This window comes from Maylandia zebra, linkage group LG16, assembly GCF_041146795.1.
Source record: "Maylandia zebra isolate NMK-2024a linkage group LG16, Mzebra_GT3a, whole genome shotgun sequence".
Classification (NCBI taxonomy): Eukaryota; Metazoa; Chordata; class Actinopteri; order Cichliformes; family Cichlidae; genus Maylandia; species Maylandia zebra.
The window spans coordinates 4,479,827-4,505,104 of record NC_135182.1 but is presented as its reverse complement, the minus strand read 5'-3'; the positions used below and the strand labels follow the sequence as shown (position 1 = coordinate 4,505,104).

At 40.1% G+C, this 25,278-nt stretch overlaps 1 protein-coding gene across 1 annotated transcript; it reads left to right on the top strand.

Moving 5' to 3' along the window:
- The first annotated feature begins 2,677 nt into the window (after positions 1 to 2,677).
- Positions 2,678 to 25,255, top strand: wdfy2 (WD repeat and FYVE domain containing 2). The gene is made up of 12 exons (XM_004568953.3): positions 2,678 to 2,976; positions 4,584 to 4,651; positions 10,357 to 10,430; positions 11,580 to 11,634; positions 12,764 to 12,914; positions 14,886 to 14,998; positions 16,050 to 16,176; positions 16,683 to 16,788; positions 19,650 to 19,751; positions 20,827 to 20,957; positions 21,060 to 21,168; positions 22,509 to 25,255. The coding sequence occupies exons 1-12, from the start codon at positions 2,840 to 2,842 to the stop codon at positions 22,536 to 22,538; spliced, it is 1,203 nt and encodes a 400-aa protein (XP_004569010.1). The 5' UTR covers positions 2,678 to 2,839; the 3' UTR covers positions 22,539 to 25,255.
- Positions 25,256 to 25,278: the final 23 nt, after the last annotated feature.

Genomic DNA, 25,278 nt, shown 5'->3' with positions numbered 1-25,278 from the left:
CTTGCTTGCCCGAGAGGCAGGAATGCAAGGAAAATATTCTGTACATACATTGTGTGATAAAGAATACAGCATATGTGGCGATGCGCTCTTTTATCGGAGCCTTACCGCAGTTTGTTGAGGTGTTGTTATTTAGGAACAGGCATGTGTCTGCTCTTAGATCTGATTACATAATCAACATTTACTTCATCCTATGCGCGGGCGTGGGCTAGTGTGAAAGACAACCCTTCAAGACTATAGAGAGATAAACTGGAGGCACTATCATATAAAAACAACTGTAAAATATCAACCAAGGAATGCACCTAGGGCAAACAGAAACTACTCGCGGGTGTTATGGCACTCGGTTTTCATGTGATGACCAAATAAAGACTCCCCTTTTCTCTGAAGGAAAACAGGTTTAGCTGAATAGTCGCTGGGATTGACATGCGCGCACACGCACTCACACACCCTGCAGCTCTGAAATGTCTGTACTTTGTCTTTATTTTCCATAGCCAAAGAACGACATACTTGCAGGTAAAAGGAAAGAAAAAGACACAGAAACAATCAAACAAACACAAAGAGAGATGTCGCTAATAAGAATCACACTTCTAGCGTTGCTATTGTTGATCTGTAGTTATGTGAGATAATGCCTCAACTGTTACTGCACAGAGAATATCATCAAACGTGCTACACATAAGCCTTTTGACAGATTAGAGTTCACTCTTAATGCTACATGACACCCAGCCACACGCGCACGATTGTGCAATACAATTTACATAATGTAGTTGACTGGAAAATATCATCACTTCCGCAAAAACAAGACGAAACCATCCGGTGGCTTGTGATAGCAAAGCGGAGGAACGTCTGTGTGCTTCTTATTTGATGTGAAGCAACACGCGCGCGCGCGCACACACACACAATTTATCTTCCGGTGTGTCACTGACGTTTTTCACAATAAAATCTTTAATGTGGTTTGGCGATCTTAACGACGAAACTGTGGAAGGTGTGATAAACTGTAGTTGCAGCTGCAATAACATTTATTGCCATTATAAACCAGCTATTTATTGTAGCTTGCACAGCAGCACAGTAACCGGTTAAGCACCAATCTGAGATACTTCTGTTCTGTTTGGGCCTCTCTGACTTTGTTATTTGACGGATTAATTAACTTTCCACAGATTCATTCATTCATTCTTCCTCTTTCGCAATTCTGGGTCTCTTAACTTTCAAGTTTAAAATGTAATAATCAAAACACTCAACTATGATGCAGGTTTAACTGACTCAACTTTCTTTTTGTCATCCCACTATTGCAGTGTTTTTTCATTTGCTCAAAGATTATGTAACTAAAAATGTATTAAGTGTACACTTAAAACACACATTCTTGTGCAACTGTTATATTACAGGTTTTACTGCTTCTCCGAAACAGTTTCCCAGACTTATATATTATATATAACACATTCTTGTGTTGGTTGATTTTAGCACAAAGCGTCATTTCCAAACATAATGGATATTGATTATTAGGGTAGTGGTAATTCTCCACTTATGAAAGTCTCTCACCCCCCCCCCCCTCCATAGTTTGTACTACGAAAGTCAGAACCGGAAATGCTGCATTTTTACTATGAAGGAATCTTGATCACAATTTATGGTGAGTCAAGAACATATGTGAAGTTACTTGGACAAGCCAAACACAAATTTCCGGTCCATGTCTGAGCTGCTTCATACAGGAAGTTGTTGCTCTATTAGTATTAGTGCTGCATGTTAAAATCCAAACGCATCACCTTAGATAGTTAGATATACGATTATTATTATTATTATCATTGACATTATTATTAAATGCAACTGGAAATGTGGTATAGCCTTCCACTCAATAGAAAGTTGTAGATTTAGTGTTATGAGTATATAATGAGGTTCTAATAAACGACCTATAATTGCATTTTTGATCTAGGCAGTCCAGCAGCTCTTTCCTGGAAAGTAAGTGGTTCGTGAAAAAAGTAATGTTGGTAGAGTTTTTCTTCTCTGAAGTTATCAGTGACCCAACTATTAATCTGGTTTTATTTCTAAAGTCCAGTTCAGTCATCAAGATTATCTCTACTCATGTCCAAACTGGCTATTTATAGTAATCAATAACATTATACATATAGTACCATATCTATGGCGTATAAAAAATACAAAACTAGTTTGAAGAAAGTCGCATTATGGAAATTAATGCAACTAATAATAAAGTATAGCTCACCCTGAGCCAATAGAGGTGTCTAAAAGTCGGGATAACGTCTTTTGTCGACCTCACTGTGGCACCCCTTTAATAAAGACATCTGTCACATTTTATAAACCTTTGGTAAAGGGAAATTGACATGTCATAATTTGCACTTTTTAACATAACAGTATTTGCTCTATATTTCATTACGGCCAATTAAAACTGATTTCTTTGCTTTTTTTTTGCTTCAAAATGATTAATTCTTTCTTGTATGGCAGACGTAGTGTAGCCACACTTTGCAGAGGGCCTCATTAGAAAACGTTTTGTTGATATTACTTTATTATTTTTGCTTACAAGACTTGAGATATTGTTATCGTATCGTTTTATATTTTAATTAAAGCATATCTATCTAATATCTATCATATTTTGTTGTGAAAATCCAAAAGCGGAACTCAACTAAGGACTTTTATTTTGTTCAAAGGAAGTGCTGTATGTGTGCGAGTGTAGGTGGCGTATCTGTTGTCAGCTGACTGGCACCGCCTCTGACCGCCGTCACAACAGAGAGCTGCCTGCCTGACAGCTAGCTAGCAGCCGAGGTTCTGCTGTCGGACCGCCGTGTGTTATGTTTCTCGGAGCCAGGACCGTAGTCGGAGGTTTGTGCACCACCAGCTCATGGCGGCTGAAATTCAGCCTCAACCTCAGGCTCGGAAGCCTTGCCTCCTGAGCAAAATCGATGCTTTCCAGGAGGTGGTGAGCACAGCGGTGATAATTCCCAAAGAAGACGGCGTTATCAGCGTGTCTGAAGACAGGTAAGCTGCGCTCTGCAGGCTGGCTAAAGCACAAATTAACCTCCAGAAATAATATTCGACACAATAATGCCCCTTAATCTGCTCCTATTGAGTGGACCCCCACCCCCGTGTCATGTAACGTTTCCAAACATGTTGAAACAGTCCAAGGGTTCAATAACATTTTTACAAAAGTGTCAGCTGACACAGTCACACCATTACATGCTAGTTAACGGCTGTAAATTATACTCTTTTTGTGTTAGCTCCAAGCCAGTAACACGTATTTTAGTTGTGCTAACGTTAGCTAGACATAACTAAAAAAAGACTCGGCGTAAACACTGGTGTTATTAGAGTGTTTCTCGCATATTATGGCACCAGGAGTTGCTATATATACCAGAATGTCTCAGCTTTGAGGCATTAAAGCTGCTGTAGTCTGTCCCCTTACTTATTCTCTGTTGCACATGCCTGGAGCTGTTTTGGGGTACCAAGAGTTTGCGTCTATCCCACTTAGATCTATGTGAGGGTGACGGTGAGCCTGTATATGCTGAGGCGGCATGTTCTGAAATGTCCTTGTAACTTATTGCACCAATTGCAAATTTAGTCCTATATGCCACCTAAGCTATATGATGCATATCCCTGATCCATGGCGACTTACCTATTGTAGTCCTAGATGGCTATTTACTGGGGTGTTTAAGCAGGGGAAATGCTTAAAATAAGATATATGGAATTTGCTAGAACAAACCGCGTTTAAGTACCCACCGAAATGGAAAAGGAGGTGGTGAAATAGAAGTGTCTTAAGTCTTTGTGCCAGTGGCCATGTAGATTTGCGTGGGAAATGAGCCTTTCAGTGGATTCTGTGATTGAGTTTAAAGCACAGATGATTTTATTCCCATTACATTTCACCCAGAAGTATATGTCACCCCTAAAGAGAACAGTGAAGAATAATTGCTGTAAATTGAAGTGTTGAGTGGTGTAGTAAAAATTCAAAGTAGGTCAGTGAGTTGATTGTCAGTCATCTCGGAACTCGGGCTGTTGTTCAGTGTCACAGGGGAAAGTTTTTACCTGCATTCACAGCAGAGACAAAACATTAGAATCATTGTTTGTCTCATATCTGGGCTGTGCAGACTGTCAGGTGTAAAGACCTGAGCAAGTCTGATAAGATCCAGATTTTTGTGGTCAGATAACTAAGTTAGCACCTCTTCCTTGTGAGAGGCCTACTAACACTGGGCTGACAAGAGTCAAACCACAAACCAGTGACAGGATGAAGTCTGATATGCAGCAGGTGCAACTTACCGGAGTTAACGGATCTGGTGAGGTTTAAGCAGCATTTTAAGGATGGGTGGTCGTGATATTTTGGGGATAATGAATGCATGTATCCTTTTGGGGGAAATGTCAGTACTTCCTCTGGTGGAAGTGGCAGTTGGATCTGCTTGTGGCCCCCCGGAGTGCTGGAGAACAGGCTGATTTCCTTATCAGTGGTAGTGAAACCTACGAATACGTCACACATATTTCTGTTTTCTCAGAAATTCTGGCAATTGAGTTGATTACCTGCAGTGTAACAAAGTTGACACCAAGAATGTAACTCACTTCAAATGCATTGAGGACTAATCTCTGTTGGTTTCATCCCACAGGACTATTCGGGTATGGTTGAAGAGAGACAGTGGTCAGTACTGGCCCAGCATCTACCACACAATGCCATGTAGGTATTCCTTCCTTTTTTTGTCTACTGGCACATTTTTTTTGAATAACAGTATTTAACAGTAAATTGTCAGTATGCTGTATGCTTAAAAAAGGCAATATTTATTTATGAATTAGCTGGTTGACTGGCTTGTTTAGTATAATTAAAGAAATCATAAATAGCACAAGAATGGCACTTTTGTCAGCAGTTATTCAGCTGACACATTCTTCTGTGAAAGGCAGTGTTCACTCCCGTTTCTGTACATGCTTCGCCTGTGAGTGTACTGACTCAACATGATGGACACAATGAATCACACACCCCTCCTTTCAGAGACCAATGAAAATGTGGAGGTCACTCTGCTCTTGGGATCAACCAGACTTGATGCTCAACATTTTTCAGATTATCGGTATCATTCTTGTTTCCACCGAGTCTCGATAAAACAGATTAGCTGTAAAATGCGTTACCGTAAAAAGCTACCTCTCTCTGGCAGCTGTCGTCACCCTGAGGTGTCAGGCACTATTATATTTGTTATGCTTCACGAGTAACAGCCTATCAACACTTAATGCACAGATGACCACATGTGCTGACTGGAGCGGCCTCGATGAGTGGATGGAGCTGTGTTTCAAAGGTAAAGGCAGCAGGAAGTGGCAAGCTCTGACGCTGAAAAGTGAAGCCAACATGGAAGTGCTAAAAAAAGAAGAAGAGAGAGACAGTTCCAATAGTGGCCACTTGAGGCGCTGTCCAAAACAGAATCAATCCCATTAGACTTCCATGTAAAAATGTTCAATACCAGCAGTGAAATTAATATTCTGACAGGATGGTACAACAGATTGTTGTTGTTGTTGTTTTTTTTTTTTTTTTTAAAAATCTCTTTATCTAACTTATCTTTTCATAACACTAGTCCTTAGAGCAGGGCGATATGACCAAAAATATTTATCACGATATACATTTGAAAATTTGCGATAACGATATAATTGACACTAGACAAAATACTTTACAACTCCACAACTTTATTAGTGCAAAAAAAACATCAATGTATTTTCACTTAAACAAGCAGCTGTTTTTTTTTATCCGTCAATCCATCAAGCGGTGCGGCTTCGTAGCTTAGCGAAGTCGTACTGAAACATTTGACAGATTTTCGAGCGCCGTGCACATAAAATCGTTTCGAGGTCAGTAAACACAACCAGAATTCATACATAAGGCACACGGGATTATAAGGGGCACTGTCGATTTTCAGAAAAATCAAAGGATTGATTTTAAGTGTGCCGTGTTTTCCAAAAAACACGGTAATAACGACGGCCCGCTAGCATGTGCTACCAAAAATGTGCTTTGTTGTGTATCTGAGGGACGAAAGCTAAACCATTTCCACACCACTGAAGTTGCAGCATTTTTGCAAACCAGTTCTGGTTCATCTGTTTCATTTAACGATCTGCTTTCGCCCTTCTTATTCTCAGTCTTCGGCACGCTTTTTTTCGCCATGTGCATATGTAAACAAAGGCACTGCGCATGTGTGTTTTACCCATATTCTATCGTGATATTTCATTTTCTTATCGTTGCCCGTCATTATACCGGTATTACCGTGAACAGTATGATATGGCCCAGCCCTACTAGTCCTTTTCCAAAAATGTTGGGACACTGTAAAAAATATTAACAAAAACACAACGCACTGATTTTCAAATGTCATATTTCATATAATAATAAAACATGGAAAACATACCAAATGTTTAAGCTGAGAAAAATCCTCTGTTATTTTGAATTTGATGGCAGCAGCACGTCTCAGAAAAGTTGAGACAGGACCACTGTGTAGCATCCCTTCTTCTTTAAACAACAGTCTGCCGTGGAGAGTAACTGCTGGATCGTGGGCAGAGGAATCTTGGCAAATTCTTGTCTTTTACAGGAGTCTAGCTGTTAAGAAGTCTTTGGGTTTTTCCAGTCTGCCCTAAAGGTTTTCATTTGGTGAAACGGCAGGTTGGCCAGTTCAGTACCCACACTCTTGTACTATGAAGCCATGCTGTTGTAATAGTTGCAGTATGCTGGGTAGGATTGTCTTGCTAAAATATGCAAGCCCTTCCCTGAAAAAGATGCCATCTTGATGGAAGCATATGTTGCTCTAAAACCTGTATATACAGGTTTTATATAGTTTTCAATTGCTGTATATAGTTTTCAGTATATTAGGCGCTAATATACTTATGAGGCTATGGTGTCAGTGTTTTCCAAAAAGAATTTCAAATTTTCAACTCATCTGATCACAAAACAGTTTTTCACTTTGCCTCACTTTATCCATTTTAAATGTATTTTGGCCCAGAGAAGACTGCAGTGTTTCGTCTTTGCATGATTGAGCTTTAACCTGTGTTAGTGGATGGTTCGGTGAGCTGTGTTCTCAAGAGTGATTTGTGGAAGTGTTCCTGACCTCATGCAGTGATTTCCATGACAGAATTATGTCTGTATTTAATGCAGTGCCGCCTGAGGCCTGAAGATCAGAGGCATCCAGTATTGATTCTGGGCCATGTTCCTTGCTAGATTTCTCCACATTCACTAAATCGTTTCATGGTTTTATGTACTATTGACAAACATTCTGAAATTGGTTCAAAATGTGCAAATTTGCAATTTTTTAAAGACTGGTGAACCTCTGCTTATCTTTACTTCAGAGAAACTCTTTTTTTTTTCTCAGTGACCTGTTGCCACTTTACCTAATTAGTTGCAAAATATTCCTCCACCAAAACGTTCCCTTTTACACTTCCGGCCTTTTGTTTCCCCTGTTCTGACTTTTTGCTGCCGTCAATTCAAAATGAGCTAATACGTTTCATGAAATTATAAAAATGTATCGATTTAAACATTTGATGTTTAGTAATGTTCTATTGTGAATAAAACATGTGTTTATGAGATTTGCAGCTCGTTGTATTATTTTTTATTTACACTTTAAACAGCATCTCAGCATTATTGGAAATGGGTTTGTAGTTGTGTAGGTGTTGAGTCTTCTTCTTCTTCTTCTAACTCCCCCCTTTTGTTGTGGCTTACAGTTAGTGAGTGGCTGCTTTGATTAATGGGTCTGCCAACATTGGCAGCTGTAGCCTCCAGCTGTAAGCTCAGCCTCACTGAAGTGCACGTCTGTGGTGCATTTGGAGCATTTTTAGCAGAATTATTGATAAATAACATCATGACAAAAAATGTTACAAGAGGTTTTGCTATTACCAGTTTTGGTGATTTTATTCATCTCTTACTTGGCACGAATTAACAGGGTTTCTGTTCCTATGTGTTGCGCCCGTAGACTGTATATAACACATGGATATGACTTATGGTGTATTTTACAAAACAGTTTTTATTTTGTATGACCCAAAATGAGTGACTGTGCCCATAAACTCATAATGAAAGTGTTTACAGAGATCAAGTCAGAAAGCAGTTTTCCCATAAACTTCTACAGGACTGAAGTCTTTTTGCAACCACAACTATCTCCATCTGGTGGCCTCCAGACAGAATGCAGGTTTTTAGGTGCTTCTTTATTGGCTTAATCTTTCTGACTCGAATGCTACATCCTTGTTTTATACTATCTGTTGTTGTTGAATGCGGTTTATGAACACAGCACGCTCACCATACTAGCTTTAGCTGATAATTTAGTAGTTTAACCTTCTGTCCAAACTTAATCATTTATGGCAAAATACAACATGGCAGTAGCCAAACCACTAATGTTTAGGCTTCAAAATTCAGGGTACACAAATCAATGGGTGATGGTGCAATGGCTATGACCATCTTTTATATACAGTCTGTGGTTAGTGGCTTCTGCCTAATTTCAAAAATCACTTATTACCTTATGATAGATTGTAATAAAAATGAAAAGAATGCTGTTATTGTATGCTTTATAAAATCAAACAGTATTGCTTATTGATTGCCAATATTCGGTTTCTGTTCTGTGCATGACTGTGACGGTTGGTCCCTTTTTTTTCTTTAGTTGTGCAACTGAAGCAACTCTCATGCTGTGATCAGCAAGATGTGTCACTAACAATAGCAGTGCCAGAGGCTGCACTAGTTAAATATTTGTGGTTACCAACCCTGACATGAGTTTTTTCAAACTGCTCAGTAATCACTGCAAAGGAAAGCGACTATTGGCTAAAGTGCAGAAAGGTAGAATAAACTGATTGCATCTATGCATCCCTATGTTGCTTTCCAACATTTTGATATTTCCAGTGCTTTCTGGAAACCTAAATTGGGTAGTTTTGCAGGGACTTTGGTTGCACTTTCTTTCTTTCTTTCTTTCTTCTTTTTTTGGCTTTTAAAACTTTCAGCCAGCTCTTCCAGGAAATTGCAACAAACAGTTTTCCAAAGTAGTTAGACAGTCATTATAAAGTATCTACAATACATAAATTCTGGATTCATTTCCCCTGGGTTAAATAACACACTGGGGTTTTTGAATATTTAGATTTAAAATTGTAATTTCTCAGAAATTAAGCAAATAAAACTGCTAACTTGTTCAGAGTGTACCCTCCTGCAGGAAAGGCTCCAGCCCTTTCCAAACCCTGGGTTAGACAAGCAGTTAAGAATATGGATGGGTGGATAGACAGAACATAAAATAAACATTGTTTCACTTGTGCAAGACTCAAACTCGCAATGTTCTGCTTTTTATAATAAACTGTGGCTTGATGTCTTGACAGTAGTATTGTCGTTCTTGACAATACAAAGATTCAGTTTTTCTTTTTAATCTGATGCAGCTGGCATCTTGCATTTTATTCTGCTCTGACATATTTAAATGTAAAAATTGCTGTTTTTGAAAGCCATATAAATGAGAATACAATTGTTTATTTCATTTTAATTGTAATGCTGACGATGAGACGAGAAAAGAACATGGGAGATGAAAACCTCTGAAACTGGTGATTTGTATTTTGTGCAGCAACCATTGTTCAGCTCTGAATGTCGAAGTGTTGTTCATTTCAGAGAGAAGCCTATGGTAGTTTGAAAGCCTTTGAACACAATGAAAATGATTCAGTACAGCACCAGAGTCTAGCTTAATAGCTTGAGGACATGATTTAACAATGTTTCCTGGTGTAGATTGGATCAGACGGGAGATGCATATTAACAATTGATGAGGCCGAAATCAGACCTTATGAACCTCATGCTGTATTAAAATAAAAAATAAGAAAAACCATGGCACAATAAGCTAAGTGTCCATTATTTGTGTTAGGTTAGATTCCCTACAGAGAGACTTCTGTTCAGTGAAGTTTGCCAGCTCAGCTTTATAGACTGGAATGGTTTGGATTTTTAAAATGAGGTGGCAGCCGCTGAGGTTCACCTACACACTACACGCAGGAGGACTCTGACGCGAGGGAATAGAGGCGATGACAGTCTGTAATCTCAGTGTTAGATGGCACAAGTTTCTCTCACATGTATCGATAGCTGCTGTAACCATTGTCAGGATTTTTCCAGTGTATTTGAGGGTTTGTTGGCTAACAGTGCCGAAGAAAGTCATCAGTTATCTGTACCTTTAAGTTGCATCTCGTTTGCTGTCACATGACCCAGTCAGCTGAGAAAGGACTGTGAGATGCAGTTGATAGGCTAAAAAAAGCTTGTGGTTTAACCTTGACACTTGCTACAATGTCAAACAAATGTCATCAATGTTAAGAAAGAAGGCACGAGTATCCTTATGATTTTACTGATATCTTACAGATTGCCTCACAAAAGTCTGTTAGGTCAGTAATAATTGTAACCTTTGTTGTTGTGTGTCTTTGTGTCTCCAGCATCAAGCTCCTGTATGTCCTTTAACCCTGAGACCAGGAGACTATCTGTGGGGATGGACACTGGGAGTATCTGTGTAAGTCCAGCCAACATCCTGCTTCCCTTTTAAATGCAGACCTCTGGTTTTTTCACTCCTTCCTCTGTGACAAACTATTTCCTTTTTTTGCCGGTGATGTTATAATCAAATGAATGGAGTAGTTGTATTTCTTTTGTTTTAGTGGAAATGTCAGTGCCCTAGTTCACAAACCTGATCTGCTTTGATTGTGTTTTGACGTCATTTCATGTCACCTGAAGCACACTATCTAGCCACTCAGCTGAGATTTTTTTTCTTTTTAAATGTGAATTCATCTCTTCCAGTAAATCATCATCATTATATCAATTTTGTCCCCTCTGATCTTTCTTACAGTGGCAGTGAATAGCTTTCGTTTGTGACAAACTGTGGCAAAGCTCTCCAGAGAATAAATCTCACTTCTCATTTTTATTTGCTTTTCTCACACAGTACCATACAATGGTGTCTAATTGAACGAGTTCCTTCAGATCTACTTATTTTATTCATGCTCATCAGAGGAAGAATCCTTGTGATCTTGGTCACTTAATAATCCTTCCTATAGTGCGTCACGCAGCTCATAATGCAATTTATTAATACGATTCTTTGTTTCCAGAGGGCAACACCTCTTTGCCAGACTTTCCTTTTGGTCTACTCCGTACAGTTAAAGCTCCAACCCCAAAAAAAGTAACCATTATTTTTTTATAAACACAATCTCTAGCAACACAGCAGTTTCATTTCTGACCTGACGCAGTGCAGGTCACTCTATTTTTAGATGTAGCATTATTTGCTGTCCACTTCTTGTTTTGTTGCTGTCCTAAAATAAAGCCAGCACGTGATGTGAACTTTTCTTGGAGATTCATCTCAGAACAACCTCATAACTTACCATAAGTTCCCATAAGTGTTTTATTAAGGGTGTTGACCTCAGCTGAAACTTCAGAACAAGAACCTTTCTTGTATTTATTGATCTATGAGTCATTTGTCTTTATGTTTTTGAGGAAGTAGTACTTATTTCTCACCTATACATGCTATGCAGTGCACATTTTGCATGAATCCTCTGATGTGCAGAGAACTGAGCCAAATGTAATTTAAACACAGCAACATAGTTTTTTTTCTATGTTTACAAAGTTGCTGGAAACTTTAGTCAGTGACCAATTATCTCCACTTCCTCTCTTTCAGGAGTTTGTTCTGTCAGAAGACTACAACAAGATGACCCCAGCACGCACCTACCAGGGTGAGACAGAAAGAGCAAGAACGCTGTTATATTCAGGGGTGCACATAAGTGGTCCGCAGGTGCGCATTCTGCACCACATCTCTGTGCGTTCGTCATTTGTTTGCAGCCAGCTCACCTCCTGCAACCACTTTTCTGAGAATACGCGCTTCTTTGGAGGTGGAGGAACACCAAAGAAATTGCTTAAAGGAGCTTGCTTCTTTTGACATCTTTAAGAGTTCTAAACAGATGTCTGTCTTCCTCCAGAAAATCTTATGTACCCAAACGCGCGTTGCAACTTCTTATCTGGTGCGCGTCTTTTATTTTGATGCGAATGGGGTTTAGCTGAAACTTGCATTCAGAAGGCAAAATTTTTAATGCCTTGTGCCCAGACTAATACCCCGACTAAACCTTCCCCACTGCCCCAGAAAAGAGTGACAAGGGGCTTTTCTTTCTCTATAAATAAATTATGATTTGCCCCATTTAAAAAAAGAAAAGAAAAAAAAAGTTATTATTATTATTACAGTCTGTTAGAATGCCTTAAAAATATAAGTCTAACACTTTCGAAGTGAAATTTTTAAGCTTTGTTTCTGCTATCGTTTGTTGTTACTTGTTATTTATTGTTACTTTTGCCAATTCTGGGCAGTTCAAAGTTAATAAAGTCCACTCACATCCTTGTACTTTAGGCTTTGTAGCCTGAGGAGTATTTGCTCTCTGGCTGTGTTCATAATTCATGCCTCTCTGTGGAGCATAACTCACTAAGTGTGGATCAGAGCACCAGTGATAAATCTCTTTATGTATCCTCCACAGATTCCACTATACTGCATGTTTTTTATTGTGTGGGTGTCCAAAACAACCCTTAGAAGATTTATTTATTTATTTTATGGATATAGAGAAATATTTATAGTTGACCTTTATGATATGTTTCTCTGATCATATGTGAAGATGTATCTTTGTGTCACATAAGGCTAAGTGTATTGTGCAACAGTACAAATGTATAAAAATACGTCTTCATCAGTGTCGAGCACAAACTTCCTCTTCATTTGGCTGCTTTCTTTGAAGAAGGCAGTAGTGCTTGATCGTCTTCTTTCATGATGACCATGATTTCTTGTAGGCTACTCATTTTAATTAATTTGTTTTTTTATGTGTGTAGCTCATCAGGGCAGGGTGACAGTGGTGCTGTTTGTGCTGGAGATGGAGTGGCTGCTGAGCACGGGGCAGGATAAAAACTTCACCTGGCACTGCTCAGAGAGCGGCCAGCTGCTGGGGACATATCGCACCGCAGCCTGGGTCTCAGGACTACAGTATCCTTCTACACCCAGCTTTGTCTTTAGAGTGGATCGAGTGGGAAGTGACGAGCCAACTTTGATTCTTTAGCCTTTGTCTTTTTATTTTGATGACACCGTCTATTTTTAGGTCAGTGCAACATAAGACCGGGCAATTGAAATTAGCCTCCAGTTAGTTTCTACTAATGTGAAGGGCTAACAATAGGCATCAGTCATGCTGTTGTCAAGGAAACGGTCTGAGTAGGTTTCTGTAATGGCCACATGAAAGGCTGTGTGAGTGCTCAGCAGCGGCACTGATCCATACCAATGAGCCTGCTATTAGGTCATCACACTGCTGGTATCCTCTTAGCATCATGCTAACCTGTCTACATAACATGGCAAGAGGAGATTCAGAGCAGCGGCGTTTATTTGTTCAGGGATTTTAGACATAATGAAAAAGGAACAGTGTGGAAAATGAAAAGTTAAATTTAAAAGTTTTGCTGGGTTTTTTTTGAAAAATTGTTCAAAAAATTGTTGTTCAAATGGCCGTCATAGTGCATGAAGCCTTTTAACCAAATCTGCGCTCATTTGAACTAAAGCAAGCCTTTTGATACTGTGGCTGAAAGCTTTTTATTTGGAAACAACAAATAAAAAGTGCCCTCATGCTGTTTACCATTAGTTATGCGTGTTTTGCTGTAGTTCTGATAAATATAAAGTAAGATAAAAAGAGGCATCTTATCTTGCTCCCAGTTTTATTTTCAGCGTAGCCTAAAAAAGGAGGTGTGAAGAAAAGTGGGCCAATACGTCTCCACAACCACACGAGAGAGACTGACAAAGTCAAACAGTTAGTGCTGCTAAATGTGTTTCTACAAGCTACTGAATCAGTTTTTCATACACTGCTTCTACATGTTGTTCTTGATAGATATTAAATAAATAATGACGATGTAATATGACATGTATTGTTCATCTGAGCTTGTGTTTGCCTAATTTTAAGACTTGCTGAGGAACAGATTTTTTTATGCTAAACTCAATTTAACTGGTGAAGACTGAGCTGGAACTGACAGTTGTTTTCTTTTTATTATTAAAGTACAAAAGCCATCATTGAACAGAAACGGTGCTACGCTGAAAACAGACCTAAGAGCAGCAAAAGAAATTATAATGTTTCATGTAGAGGATCTACTTTACTCAACAAACTTTGAAAATATAGTTAAGTGTGCAGTGATTCTTTAGATGCACAGTTTGTACTGTAGTTTTTCCTTTTAGGGTAATGAATAAGAATATGACTTGATCACTTAAGTTTCCTAGAATCAGATTATTTTGACGTGTTTCCTGTTCACTTTTTAACAGCGCGTAACTGTTTCCTTTCTCACCAGCTTAGCATACTTTAAACAGGCATTAACCACCACAGCTCAATGTGGCTAACTGGCTGTAGCAACATTAAGGCTGAAAATGGTTAAGCAGACAGTCAGGGGTGTTTTAAAAACTGCTACAGCCCTTTTAATGTTTAATAAAGATTTCACTGGTTTTCTGTGGTGTTGAGAAGGACAGACGAACCAGCGGTGTAGATCTGTTGTAATATCCTTTCACTTTAAAATCATCTTTTCTGTGCTTACTGGGAGTTATGCGCAGCGTGAAATCTCAGATTTCCAGAAAGAAAAGGACAAATCAGTGGAAGTGGATTGGATCTTTAGGTTATTGTTTCCGCTGTTGGGTTTCCTCGTCGTCTTTGTATCCCGACGTAATGATTTGGTTCAGTCGTGACTTAATCGGGTCAGACAGGGCTTTGAAGGAAGCCGGTGAAACAGCTGAGAGTCCTCCGCTGACAGTCGCTGTGGTGCTGCCTCTGCACGAATTCATTCAAAGCTTTCATGTAGTAGTTTACACAGAGTTGGCTCTGGATTTTGGTGAGCAGTGAAATTTACAGCTCTGTTGTGAATCTGTTCGGTCTGTGTGACAGGATCTGAATGAGTGCATATTTAGCAGGAAAGCATGACCTTAATTTTGACCCAGGTTCGACGTGGAGACCAGACACGCCTTTGTAGGGGATCAGTCTGGTCAGGTGACAATCCTGAAGCTGGAGCAGGACCTCTGCAGCCTGGTCACCACCTTCAAAGGACACACTGGTACCCACACACAAGCACCTAGTGTCCTAATTGAAGCACAAATGATTAATTAATCGGTCAGCTGATCAGGCCTCTGATAGTGTCACTGTTAGTTTGGCTTTTTGAGTGATTTTTAACAGATGACATGGAGCTTAGGGGGATTTTTGTTAACATTTACCAGAATTAAATAAATAATTCAATAATTTATTGATAAAATGTTCAACTGATTGATCAAGAATGAAAATAATTTTTGGCGGCAGTCCTAGCATAGTAATGAAGCTCTGAACTCTTGCCGGCTCTGCCTGCGCCACAACATTGTTAAATATTCATTCCAATTTTGTCTGTACAAATTGTCTCCCAGCTATGTTTCGGATGATTTTCAGTTTTCTGCTTTCAGTACGCTCCCGACTCTGAATATTAGTTTATGAGAGAAAGCCAGCATCTTTTGCTTGTGTGCTTTTCTTATTTCTTCACTGATCTGAGAGAGAGAGGAGCCTCTACAGTGGATCACAGCAGCAGATATTTTCAATATTTGGTGATTACTTTCTGATCTGTAAACTTTAAACAAAACCCACTTTAAAACAATTATGTAGCAGTTGAGTCGCAGCTTTTCTTTGTATGATAATTAAATCTTTATTTTAGAATTCAGTTGTATTTGGGGGAGCATTCTCATAAATGTGTGTTCACACAGCAGCTGCAGTAAGTTCACACAGTATCCTCGTTTGTCTTCGCCTGTTGTCCTCCAGCAGGTTGCAGATTTGTTGACGCAGCTCAGCATTGATTTTTACAGAGTTGTGCGTCCCCGGTGGTTTTAAATGTTCGAGAAAATCTTTGGAACTTGTCATGATGCAGTCTGCTTTAACAGAGAAGGCAAAAGAAAAATGTGTTTTTACCATTTAACAATAAAGAGACATCCAAATGAGTTTAAAGATGAGAGAGGTCCAACAACAGTGACTTCAAGCCAGTGAAAGTTGGTTTTAATTAATTGGTTCTTATTAAATTTCAGTGAACCCTGCACGATAATGTGGCGTAGCTGACGGAGGCACTTTTGTCTCCGTTGTAATTATGTCAGGTAATGTGACGGCGCTGTGTTGGGACCCGGTCACAAGGGTGTTGTTCTCCGGAAGCTCGGACCACTCAATCATCATGTGGGACATCGGCGGACGCAAAGGCACCGCTATCGAACTGCAAGGACACAAGTAAGGCTCTCCATTAGCCAATAAGTTATACATATGCTCAGCAGTTTTGTATTGATGGAATTGTAATTGTGTTTTTTGTCATGTTTACTCAGTTTCATTCATTTCATCGCACTCACTTCAAGCTTGAACGACTAGTTGAAATGTAATGTTATGAAGTTACCATAAAGGCTGCAGGAGAGCAGACTTCAGTAAAAGAAAAACAGTGTTCTGACTTCATAAGAGGACGATAAACAGACTCTGGAATCTCACACTTTTTTTGAGCAAAGACTTTTATTGACTCTCAAAAGCTAAAAGCTGCTAAATAAATGTTTTTCTTCTTAGAGCATTTTATAAAAATGTGCTTTGACATTGAAACAAGCTTTTCAACCACTGAAAGCTTGGAGGACCCACTCAGTGTAGCTGCTACCTTGTATTTTAACTTGTTGTTTCTTGAATTTTAATGCAAAGCACTTCTGGTTATGTCAGCATACCGGGACACCCACTTCACTGCTGTGCTCTCCCCACAGTGACAAAGTTCAGGGCCTGTGTTACGCCTCACACACCCGGCAGCTCATCTCCTGCAGCTCAGATGGAAGCATCGTCATCTGGAACATGGATGTAACACGGCAAGAGGTGAGAGAGAGCAGACTGAAGCAGCGTGACGTCAGCGCACAAACACAAGCTTGTGTTTGATGTGTGAACTGCAACAGCTTGTGAGCAAAATAAGGAAATGTCATGTGTGCTGTGTAATAGCATGCTTTTTTCCCTTAGTGCTTCCCTGCATGTTTTACAGGGAAGCACATTCTGTGATGCAGATCGGCTCACAGGATAAACTGCTGATGTTTGTTCTCTCAGATCCTTTGGGGGCAAAAAGTTCTCTTTAGAGGTCCATTAAAGGTCACCTGATTAGCAGAGTTTTCTTTGATTTTCTGTCATTCAGATGCTCACACAGTCTAGATTCGGCGTCTCCCTCTTTGCTCTGCTAGTCTCCAGGCTTTAATTGCTTCTATATTCAATCAGAGCCACTTTCACTCTGCCTCGCTGTTCTGTTGTGCCACAGTCTCTGTAATTTGCTCCAAATTTTCATCTTTAAAATAACAGCTTGACTAAGTCGTTCACCGGAGTCTTGACGGTTGTGCTGGGGTCTTTAGTTTTCTTTGGAGAGTCTTTAAAATCTCTGACTTCCTACCTCTGCCAGGCTTGTTCTGACTGTGTGGCTCTCCTTACATTTCTTGATAATACTTCTCACTCCAGTTATTGACACACTGTGATAACTTTGTATATGCATGGGGGGGCTGTGTTTATGTTATTCCCGGGATCTGCTTGAGCCACTCGCCTAGCTTGGGAGTCACTGCACCTAGTGCTCCGATTACCACGGGGACCACCGTTACCTTCACCCTCCACATCCTCTCGAGCTCTTCTCTGAGCCCTTGGTATTTCTCCAGCTTCTCGTGTTCCTTCTTCCTGATATTGCTGTCATTCGGAACCGCTACATCGATCACTACGGCCGTCTTCTTCTGTTTGTCTACCACCACTATGTCCGGTTGGTTAGCCACCACCATTTTGTCCGTCTGTATCTGGAAGTCCCACAGGATCTTAGCTCGGTCATTCTCCACCACCCTTGGGGGCATCTCCCATTTTGACCTCGGGACTTCCAGGTTATACTCGGCACAGATGTTCCTGTACACTATGCCGGCCACTTGGTTATGGCGTTCCATGTATGCCCTGCCTGCCAGCATCTTGCACCCTGCTGTTATGTGCTGGATTGTCTCTGGGGCATCTTTACACAGCCTGCACCTGGGGTCTTGCCTGGTGTGATAGACCCCAGCCTCTATGGATCTTGTGCTCAGAGCTTGTTCTTGTGCTGCCATGATTAGTGCCTCTGTGCTGTCTTTCAGTCCAGCTTTGTCCAGCCACTGGTAGGATTTCTGGATATCAGCCACCTCCTCTATCTGCCGGTGGTACATACCATGCAGGGGCCTGTCCTTCCATGATGGTTCCTCGTCTCCCTCCTCTTTCTTGGGTTTCTGCTGCCTGAGGTATTCACTGAGCACTCGGTCAGTTGGGGCCATCTTCCCAATGTATTCTTGGATGTTCCTTGTCTCATCCTGGACTGTGGTGCTGACACTCACCAGTCCCCGGCCCCCTTCCTTCCGCTTAGCGTACAGCCTCAGGGTGCTGGACTTGGGGTGAAACCCTCCATGCATGGTAAGGAGCTTTCTTGTCTTTATGTCAGTGGCTTCTATCTCCTCCTTTGGCCAGCCTATTATAGATATATATATATATATATATATATATATATATATATATAGATATAGATATATAGATATAGATATATAGATATATATAGATATAGAGACACACACACACACACAGTGGCTTGCAAAAGTATTCGGCCCCCTTGAACTTTTCCACATTTTGTCACATTACAGCCACAAACATGAATCAATTTTATTGGAATTCCACGTGAAAGACCAACACAAAGTGGTGCACACGGGAGAAGTGGAACGAAAATCAGACATGATTCCAAACATTTTTTACAAATAAATAACTGCAAAGTGGGGCGTGCGTAATTATTCAGCCCCCTGAGTCAATACGTTGTAGTTTTCGGGTCATAAGCCGCTACTTTTTCCCACGCTGTGAACACTGTGGCTTATACTGACGTGCGGCTAATGCATATTTTTTTTCATGCAGCCAAAAACATTTTGCCTGGTAACAGTAGACCAATCAAAGTGATAAGTAGTGTATATATACTGTATATATTTTTATCGGTTGTTAAGAGACGTTGTAATATTGTTTATGCACTGTTCCGTAAAAAACCCACAAGCAACGTAATTTGTGTGTTACCGATCAGTACATATACTTAGAGGTAGCCGTGTTACAGGCGCTGTTCGAGGAAAAAAGGCATTTGCAGTATGTATTTTTGTATGTTACCATAACGTTTATGTTACCTTACCTTAGTATTTCTGTGTAAATATCTCATATTACAGGGGAAACGCATACGGCTTAAAATCCGGTGCGGCCTGTACAAGTACAAAATTAATTTTCTTTCTACAATTAGAGCATGCGGCTTTTAATCAGGTGCGCTCTGTAGTCCGGGATTTACGGTATGTGTTTTACACAGACTAAGGTTCATGGGAAGTGTTTTTGTTCTGGAAAAATAACAGTATCCTGATTCCTGATGTCATGTTGTCAGAGTGAATTTGGATTTATTTCTGCTGCACAGCAAAACACATAAACAGCTCCCTCCCTCCCTGACTATAATTTATCCTTTAACACTTTTATTTACGTAGGAACAGAAGTAACTGAGATCTATTGAATAAACACGACATTTAAACTGGGCTAAACCATCTTCTGACCCTCAATTTGTAGAAAAAGCTTCAGTCTCTCTTGGGTCAGCAATATAAGAAAAAATAATTCATTTGGCAGGTTTAAATATTTCTCCAGTGTTTATGTTGGAAGTCAAATGAGTTTTGAAATGTGCGTTTCCACAGACCCCAGAATGGCTGGACAGCGACTCCTGTCAGAAGTGTGAGCAGCCTTTCTTCTGGAACTTCAAACAGATGTGGGACAGTAAGAAGATCGGCCTACGGCAGGTACTGAGCGCACGCCCGTTAGCCGAGCACCTTGTTTTATTTCCACTCTTCTTTAAAAATACAAGTTATTATATATCAAATATATCATAACTCAGCTTCTCTGCTGCAGCAGATTCAGTGATGTGCAGCTCAGCCGCACTCAAAACGTATTCCAAACAGCTTTCTAACAAACAAGTCTCTATAACTCTTCACTTCTGCCACGCTAATGGCAAGCAAACATCCTGTGGCTGTTTTATTGCCTCAATTTCAGAAACTGCTTTATGTTGTGGTTACTCATTCCAAGTGTGTGTGTGTGCGAATCACAGTTCAAAGATACAGTAATAGGCGTTTTTTTGACTGCACAGCAGTCTGTTGAAACATTGTGTAGCGAGAACCAAACACAAAGCGCTGTAATGTTGGTGTTTCTATTTCACTGCACTGGAGGGGGGAAAAACACAAAGATTTTTGACTGTACACAGAAATGTTTCAGCATCACTGAAGAATGTGTATAGAGTGCTTCAAGCTGTATGCAGCTGATGAAATAAAACTTCAGTGTCAAAACAAGAAAATCTACCAGGTTGGTGGTCTCGCATTTTTAATGCTGAATGCAGATACAGATGTTATAATAAAAAGAGAAGTCGAGAACATTTTACCTGAAGTTTCAACGCGTGTGGACTCTTGGAAATGAATTGAAGTGGTCTGATTTAAGCCGGTTTCAGACGTTGGATGGTTAACATTGCTAGTTTGATTCTGTTATTTGGACACGGGTCAGTGTTATGTTAACGTTCCTCAAAGTCTCATTCAGACTTACAGCTGTGATGAAGTGTGTGTGCTGCAGCTGTCTGCAGACCTCACACAGTCTCCTAGAGAGAGAGAGATTGTCTGCTGGATAGCAATTATCAAAATGCATCACAACCAGTATCTTCTTGTAGCTTTCGAAACACAAAGTTCAAAACTTGGCCTTGACTTGGCGTATACATTTGCTAAACATTTCATTGTAAGACAAAACAAAAAGCAAAACACCACCTCCATTTCTTTGATGAGAAATAAGATGTTAAATGAAAGCTGATGTGTTCATATCCTCCTGTGTGCTCAGCACCACTGCAGGAAGTGCGGCCAGGCAGTGTGCGGCAAATGTTCGTCCAAACGCTCCACCATCCCCCTCATGGGATTCGAGTTCGAGGTGCGCGTGTGTGACAGCTGCCACGAGTCCATCAGTGACGAGGAGTGAGTAACAATCAGCTTCTGTTGTTGTCATATACTGAGCCTTTGTAGCTTTCCCAGTGATTCGCACACTATAACCGCTGGCGCTGCCTTTGTGTCTTGCAGTCGAGCACCCACAGCCACCTTCCACGACAGCAAGCACAGCATTGTTTACATGCACTACGAGCCCACCACTGGAAATCTGCTCACCTCTGGCACTGACAAGATTGTCAAGGTCTGGAAAAGTACAAGGAGTGTCTGTTGTGTTTGAGAGTCTTGGATAAGGCGTGCGGCACAGACAGTAACCCTTAGCTAGGGGTTCGGATCATTCAGACATGAGGGTTATGTTTTCAGCCCGTTTAGACGTGCTTGTTTATGCTACAATCCCTGCTCTTAAAATAACTGCTCTTTTAGGGGGGACTGCCCCAGTGTCCGAGGTGGTAGTCAAGTCTTTTTTCAAGTATTTATTTATTTTAAGGAAATCCAGAGCATGTGAAAGCCTATAAAACACTGCAGGTAGCTGGAAACTGTGTGCTACACTGTGACTGTCAGTCTAACACCCATTAATAAACCTTACATCAGGATCTGTTGCGTATTTAGATTAAATGCTTGGAGAATCCGAAGTCACTCAGAGGGAACACATTTGTTTTGGGCCTCTCGGGCAGCTCTCACAGACAAAGTTGGAGACTGGCTGATGAAGAGTGAGCTGGAGAATATTTGCTACTTAAGAGTCAGACGCCTCTTACAGGGAGCTACTAAAGTGGTGACTACTGAGCTTTCACACTGTGTTTGGCTGGTATGTGAACAGGTAGTTCTTTGCACTATGCACTAATGTAATTTTCCCTTTAGTAAAATAATACACAGTGCAGGCTTTTTCAATGTACTTGAAAAAGATTTAATTAAAAGAATTAAATTGTCTATTTTATATATATGACTAGCAGAGTAACTGTAATCACAACTGAGTTATTCTGCAGTACTCGAAACATTGCACGAATATAATCTAAAATAGCTAAAATCAGGTTTTCTCCGTTCTGGTCTCGGTTTTAATAACATGTCAGTTCAGTTAACTAATTTGCTTTCTGCCCTTTTGTCATTTATTTGTTGAGCTCCACCATAGAGAGCCATTAAGTAGCCACTCTGGAAAGTCAAATATGTGGAGGAGTCGATTTAGAGCCCGCATGTTCCTTCATAAAAACATTTATATTGGGCCCCAGTGTGTCAGTAATCATATTCTAAAACAAAGTGATAATGTACGTCACAGTATTTCTTCTTTGACCCACCCTGTTGACTGTATAACTGCCTCTCTGCTGATTACCAGTTCTAGCTACTGGGTCAAATATTGTTCTCCTATTTTTAAAAAATTCACGTCTTAATTTAGTCAAAAACGCGCTTAAATTACTGTCTTTTAAAAATTGCATTAGTTAAAGTCGACAAATTACATAGAGTATCTGATTCAAATCCAACAAACGGATGATGATAGTGTTGCACATGTCTGAGCTATGAGGGGGTCACAGAAACACAGCTTTAACTGTTTCTGCTTAAATGGACTGACGGTTACTTGTGTTTTGTCTGCAGCTATGGGACATGACTCCTGTGGTGTCCTGAGATCTGTGGATAACAAGCAGTCAGCAGAAATCTCTGTTTGACAAACTGTCGAGGTGCCAGTACCACTGGGAAGAGAAACAGGGTGAGAGCTCCAGCAGGATCGATGTCATCTGGATAATATTTAGCAGTTTTTTAACGTGTAGCGGTGGCTGTTGAACATTTACAGCGAGGGCACTGCAGGCCAGTGAAGCCTGAGAACCATACAGGCTTTGTTTGACACAAGGTTACAGAGAGTTGCTGGTGGACTGTGGGTCTCTCTGTGTATGTGTGTCTGTACAGTGTGCGAAAGGTTGAGGCATTTCCCTTTGTAAGTTATCGACACACCTCATGTACTTAATTTCCATGCATTCCTTTCCAGTTTCAAACTGGAAATGCATGAAACAGTCTTATGAAACCTGCTTGCACTGCGGGAACTTGTCAAACCCAGACTTTACTTTCTGTAGATGTGAAGCACCTTGTTAAACAGACTGGCAAAATCAAACGTGCATTCCTACTGAACTGGCTGCAGATCCTTAACAAAACAGGAGCTTATGATTTTCATTTGCACTAGCAGCTGTTCAGACCTGCACGTGTTGTTTTTTACCTTCTGCAGACAGAGAATTTAAAAGTGACGCTCCTTTTATTATATTCCATTTAACATTAGGTACCTGCCACCTGTTATAGTGACAACCTAAACTGTCACACTGACCTGTTTAACACCAAATGTCATCTTTTTGGCATAACATACTGACATAACCCTCAGACCCTAGGCTTTGTTGTCTGTATATACAGGCTGATATTACAAAAAATGTTTGTAGTTGAAATAGCAGCAAAGCGTGAGCCTCCAAACTGCCCAATTCTCTCACAAACTTACTTTCTTTTATCTTTTTTTTAGGTTTTCCCAACTATTTCATTTATTTTATTGTTTTAGTATAATCATCAATGCAGCGTGGCACTCACATGTGTCCTAAGAGCAGAAAATACAATATGTTCATAGTAAGCACTGAACATTTGGGTGTTTTACAGGTGTAAATGTCAAAAATAGAACCTAAAATAAAAACAGCCTCGAGCAGTAAAAATAAATAAAACAGGTGTCACTTGTGTAGAAGATGTTCTAGTTCTTGCCTGTAAATGCTGCTCGTGAGCATGTCATTAATGCCTGCAAGTGTGCTGTTTCTCAGGTGCTTCACATCACTCACACTGTGTGCGCTTATTATACAAATCATGTTTTGTTTTTTTTGTTTTTCGTCTGGTCTGACCTGACAGTATCATCCGAGGGAGACTTTTTCTTAGTCTGCAACACCTGATATCAAGCACTAGAGGGAAGAAGTAGCATAAAACGCAGCTTTAGTTCAGATTTATGCTGAAACGCTTGTGGATGGAAACAACTTAAAAAACCTGCATAAACTACATTACCTACATTAGGAGCTTTATGTCTTCTGTACGCACTGTAATGCTGGTGTGCAAACACATGGAGGCCTCAGATGTAGATGCACCCAGTCCACTGAGTGTTAAAAGACTGGATATCATGCAGACCTCGTGGCGTTTTCATACTGGTCTGGTAAAAAAAACTCCAGGCAAATGGATGCTCTTTGGTTTGCAACCTCACCACGCTTCTGTATCATGTCAGAACAAGCAAATTTGGAACAAATTGACAGTATGAGCAAGAAATCCAAAGTTTACAAGGTTGGGAAGTTTTCAAGGATACTGATGATACTGCAGACTCTTGTTGTTGTAGTGTAAGCACACACAGTGTTTATCTAAACCCACTGATGTGCAGAGCGCACCTTTCAGATTGTGTAATCTAGCATGAAGCCAGCTGACATTTTGTACTTCCTGTCCTTTACAGCTGTGGAACTGTTTTCTGAGATTATTTATTATTGTAAGTGTGGTTTAAACGTTTTTGACATTCAAAAGCACATATCATCAAGCTCGTCAGTGGCAGCATGCACAGAATAGAAAGTAAGCTAACGAACACGGCATTGATTTGTCCCCACTGTTACTGTTTTTAAACGTCTCGATACTGACTGACTTTACTGTCGATGCACTGGAATCAACAAGCAAAAATATCTCAAGTTCATGCTGTGAAGACTAAGTATGTCTTTAGTTATCATTACACTTGTGCTTTAATGATCTGCTCAGCCGATAACTATTCTTAGTGTTCGTACAGTTCAAGCCCAAAGATGAGATTTTCTACAACTATAGAACGATGGAAAACTGTACGTCACTTTACAGCCACGAATAAAAGTATAGCAGCTGTTTACTTGTGAATGTGAAACTTTGGGTACTAAGACTTTAAAGGTCCTTACCAGTGTTTCAGCTCCGTTATAGTAATTGTGTCATTTCGAATGCACGGCAAGCTCATTTATTGTCACTCTGCATTGAATCTAATGTAATGTGGTGCCTGCGTGGAACAGGAGTACAAAAAAATCCAAAGAACTGCAACAAAGCAGCTTTTTTCTTTGCTGGCATCATGTGAAGTGCACATGGAAGTGATAATTGGTGCAGTCTGGGTTTTCACAATGATGTGAAAACCCAGACTGCACAGGAGATGCACATCTTTCTAGATACTAATATAGGATTTCTGCATTCAAAATGAATGGATGCAATAAATCCGTCTTTGGCCAGTGGTCTGTGTTTCTGTCCCAGGAAAGAAAACAATTGTTGTTGTGTCCTTCAATGTAATTATGTGTATAAATTACATATTAAAAGAGGAGGTATTCACCTGCTCAACTGTATTTGAGTCCAGTGTTTGTTTATT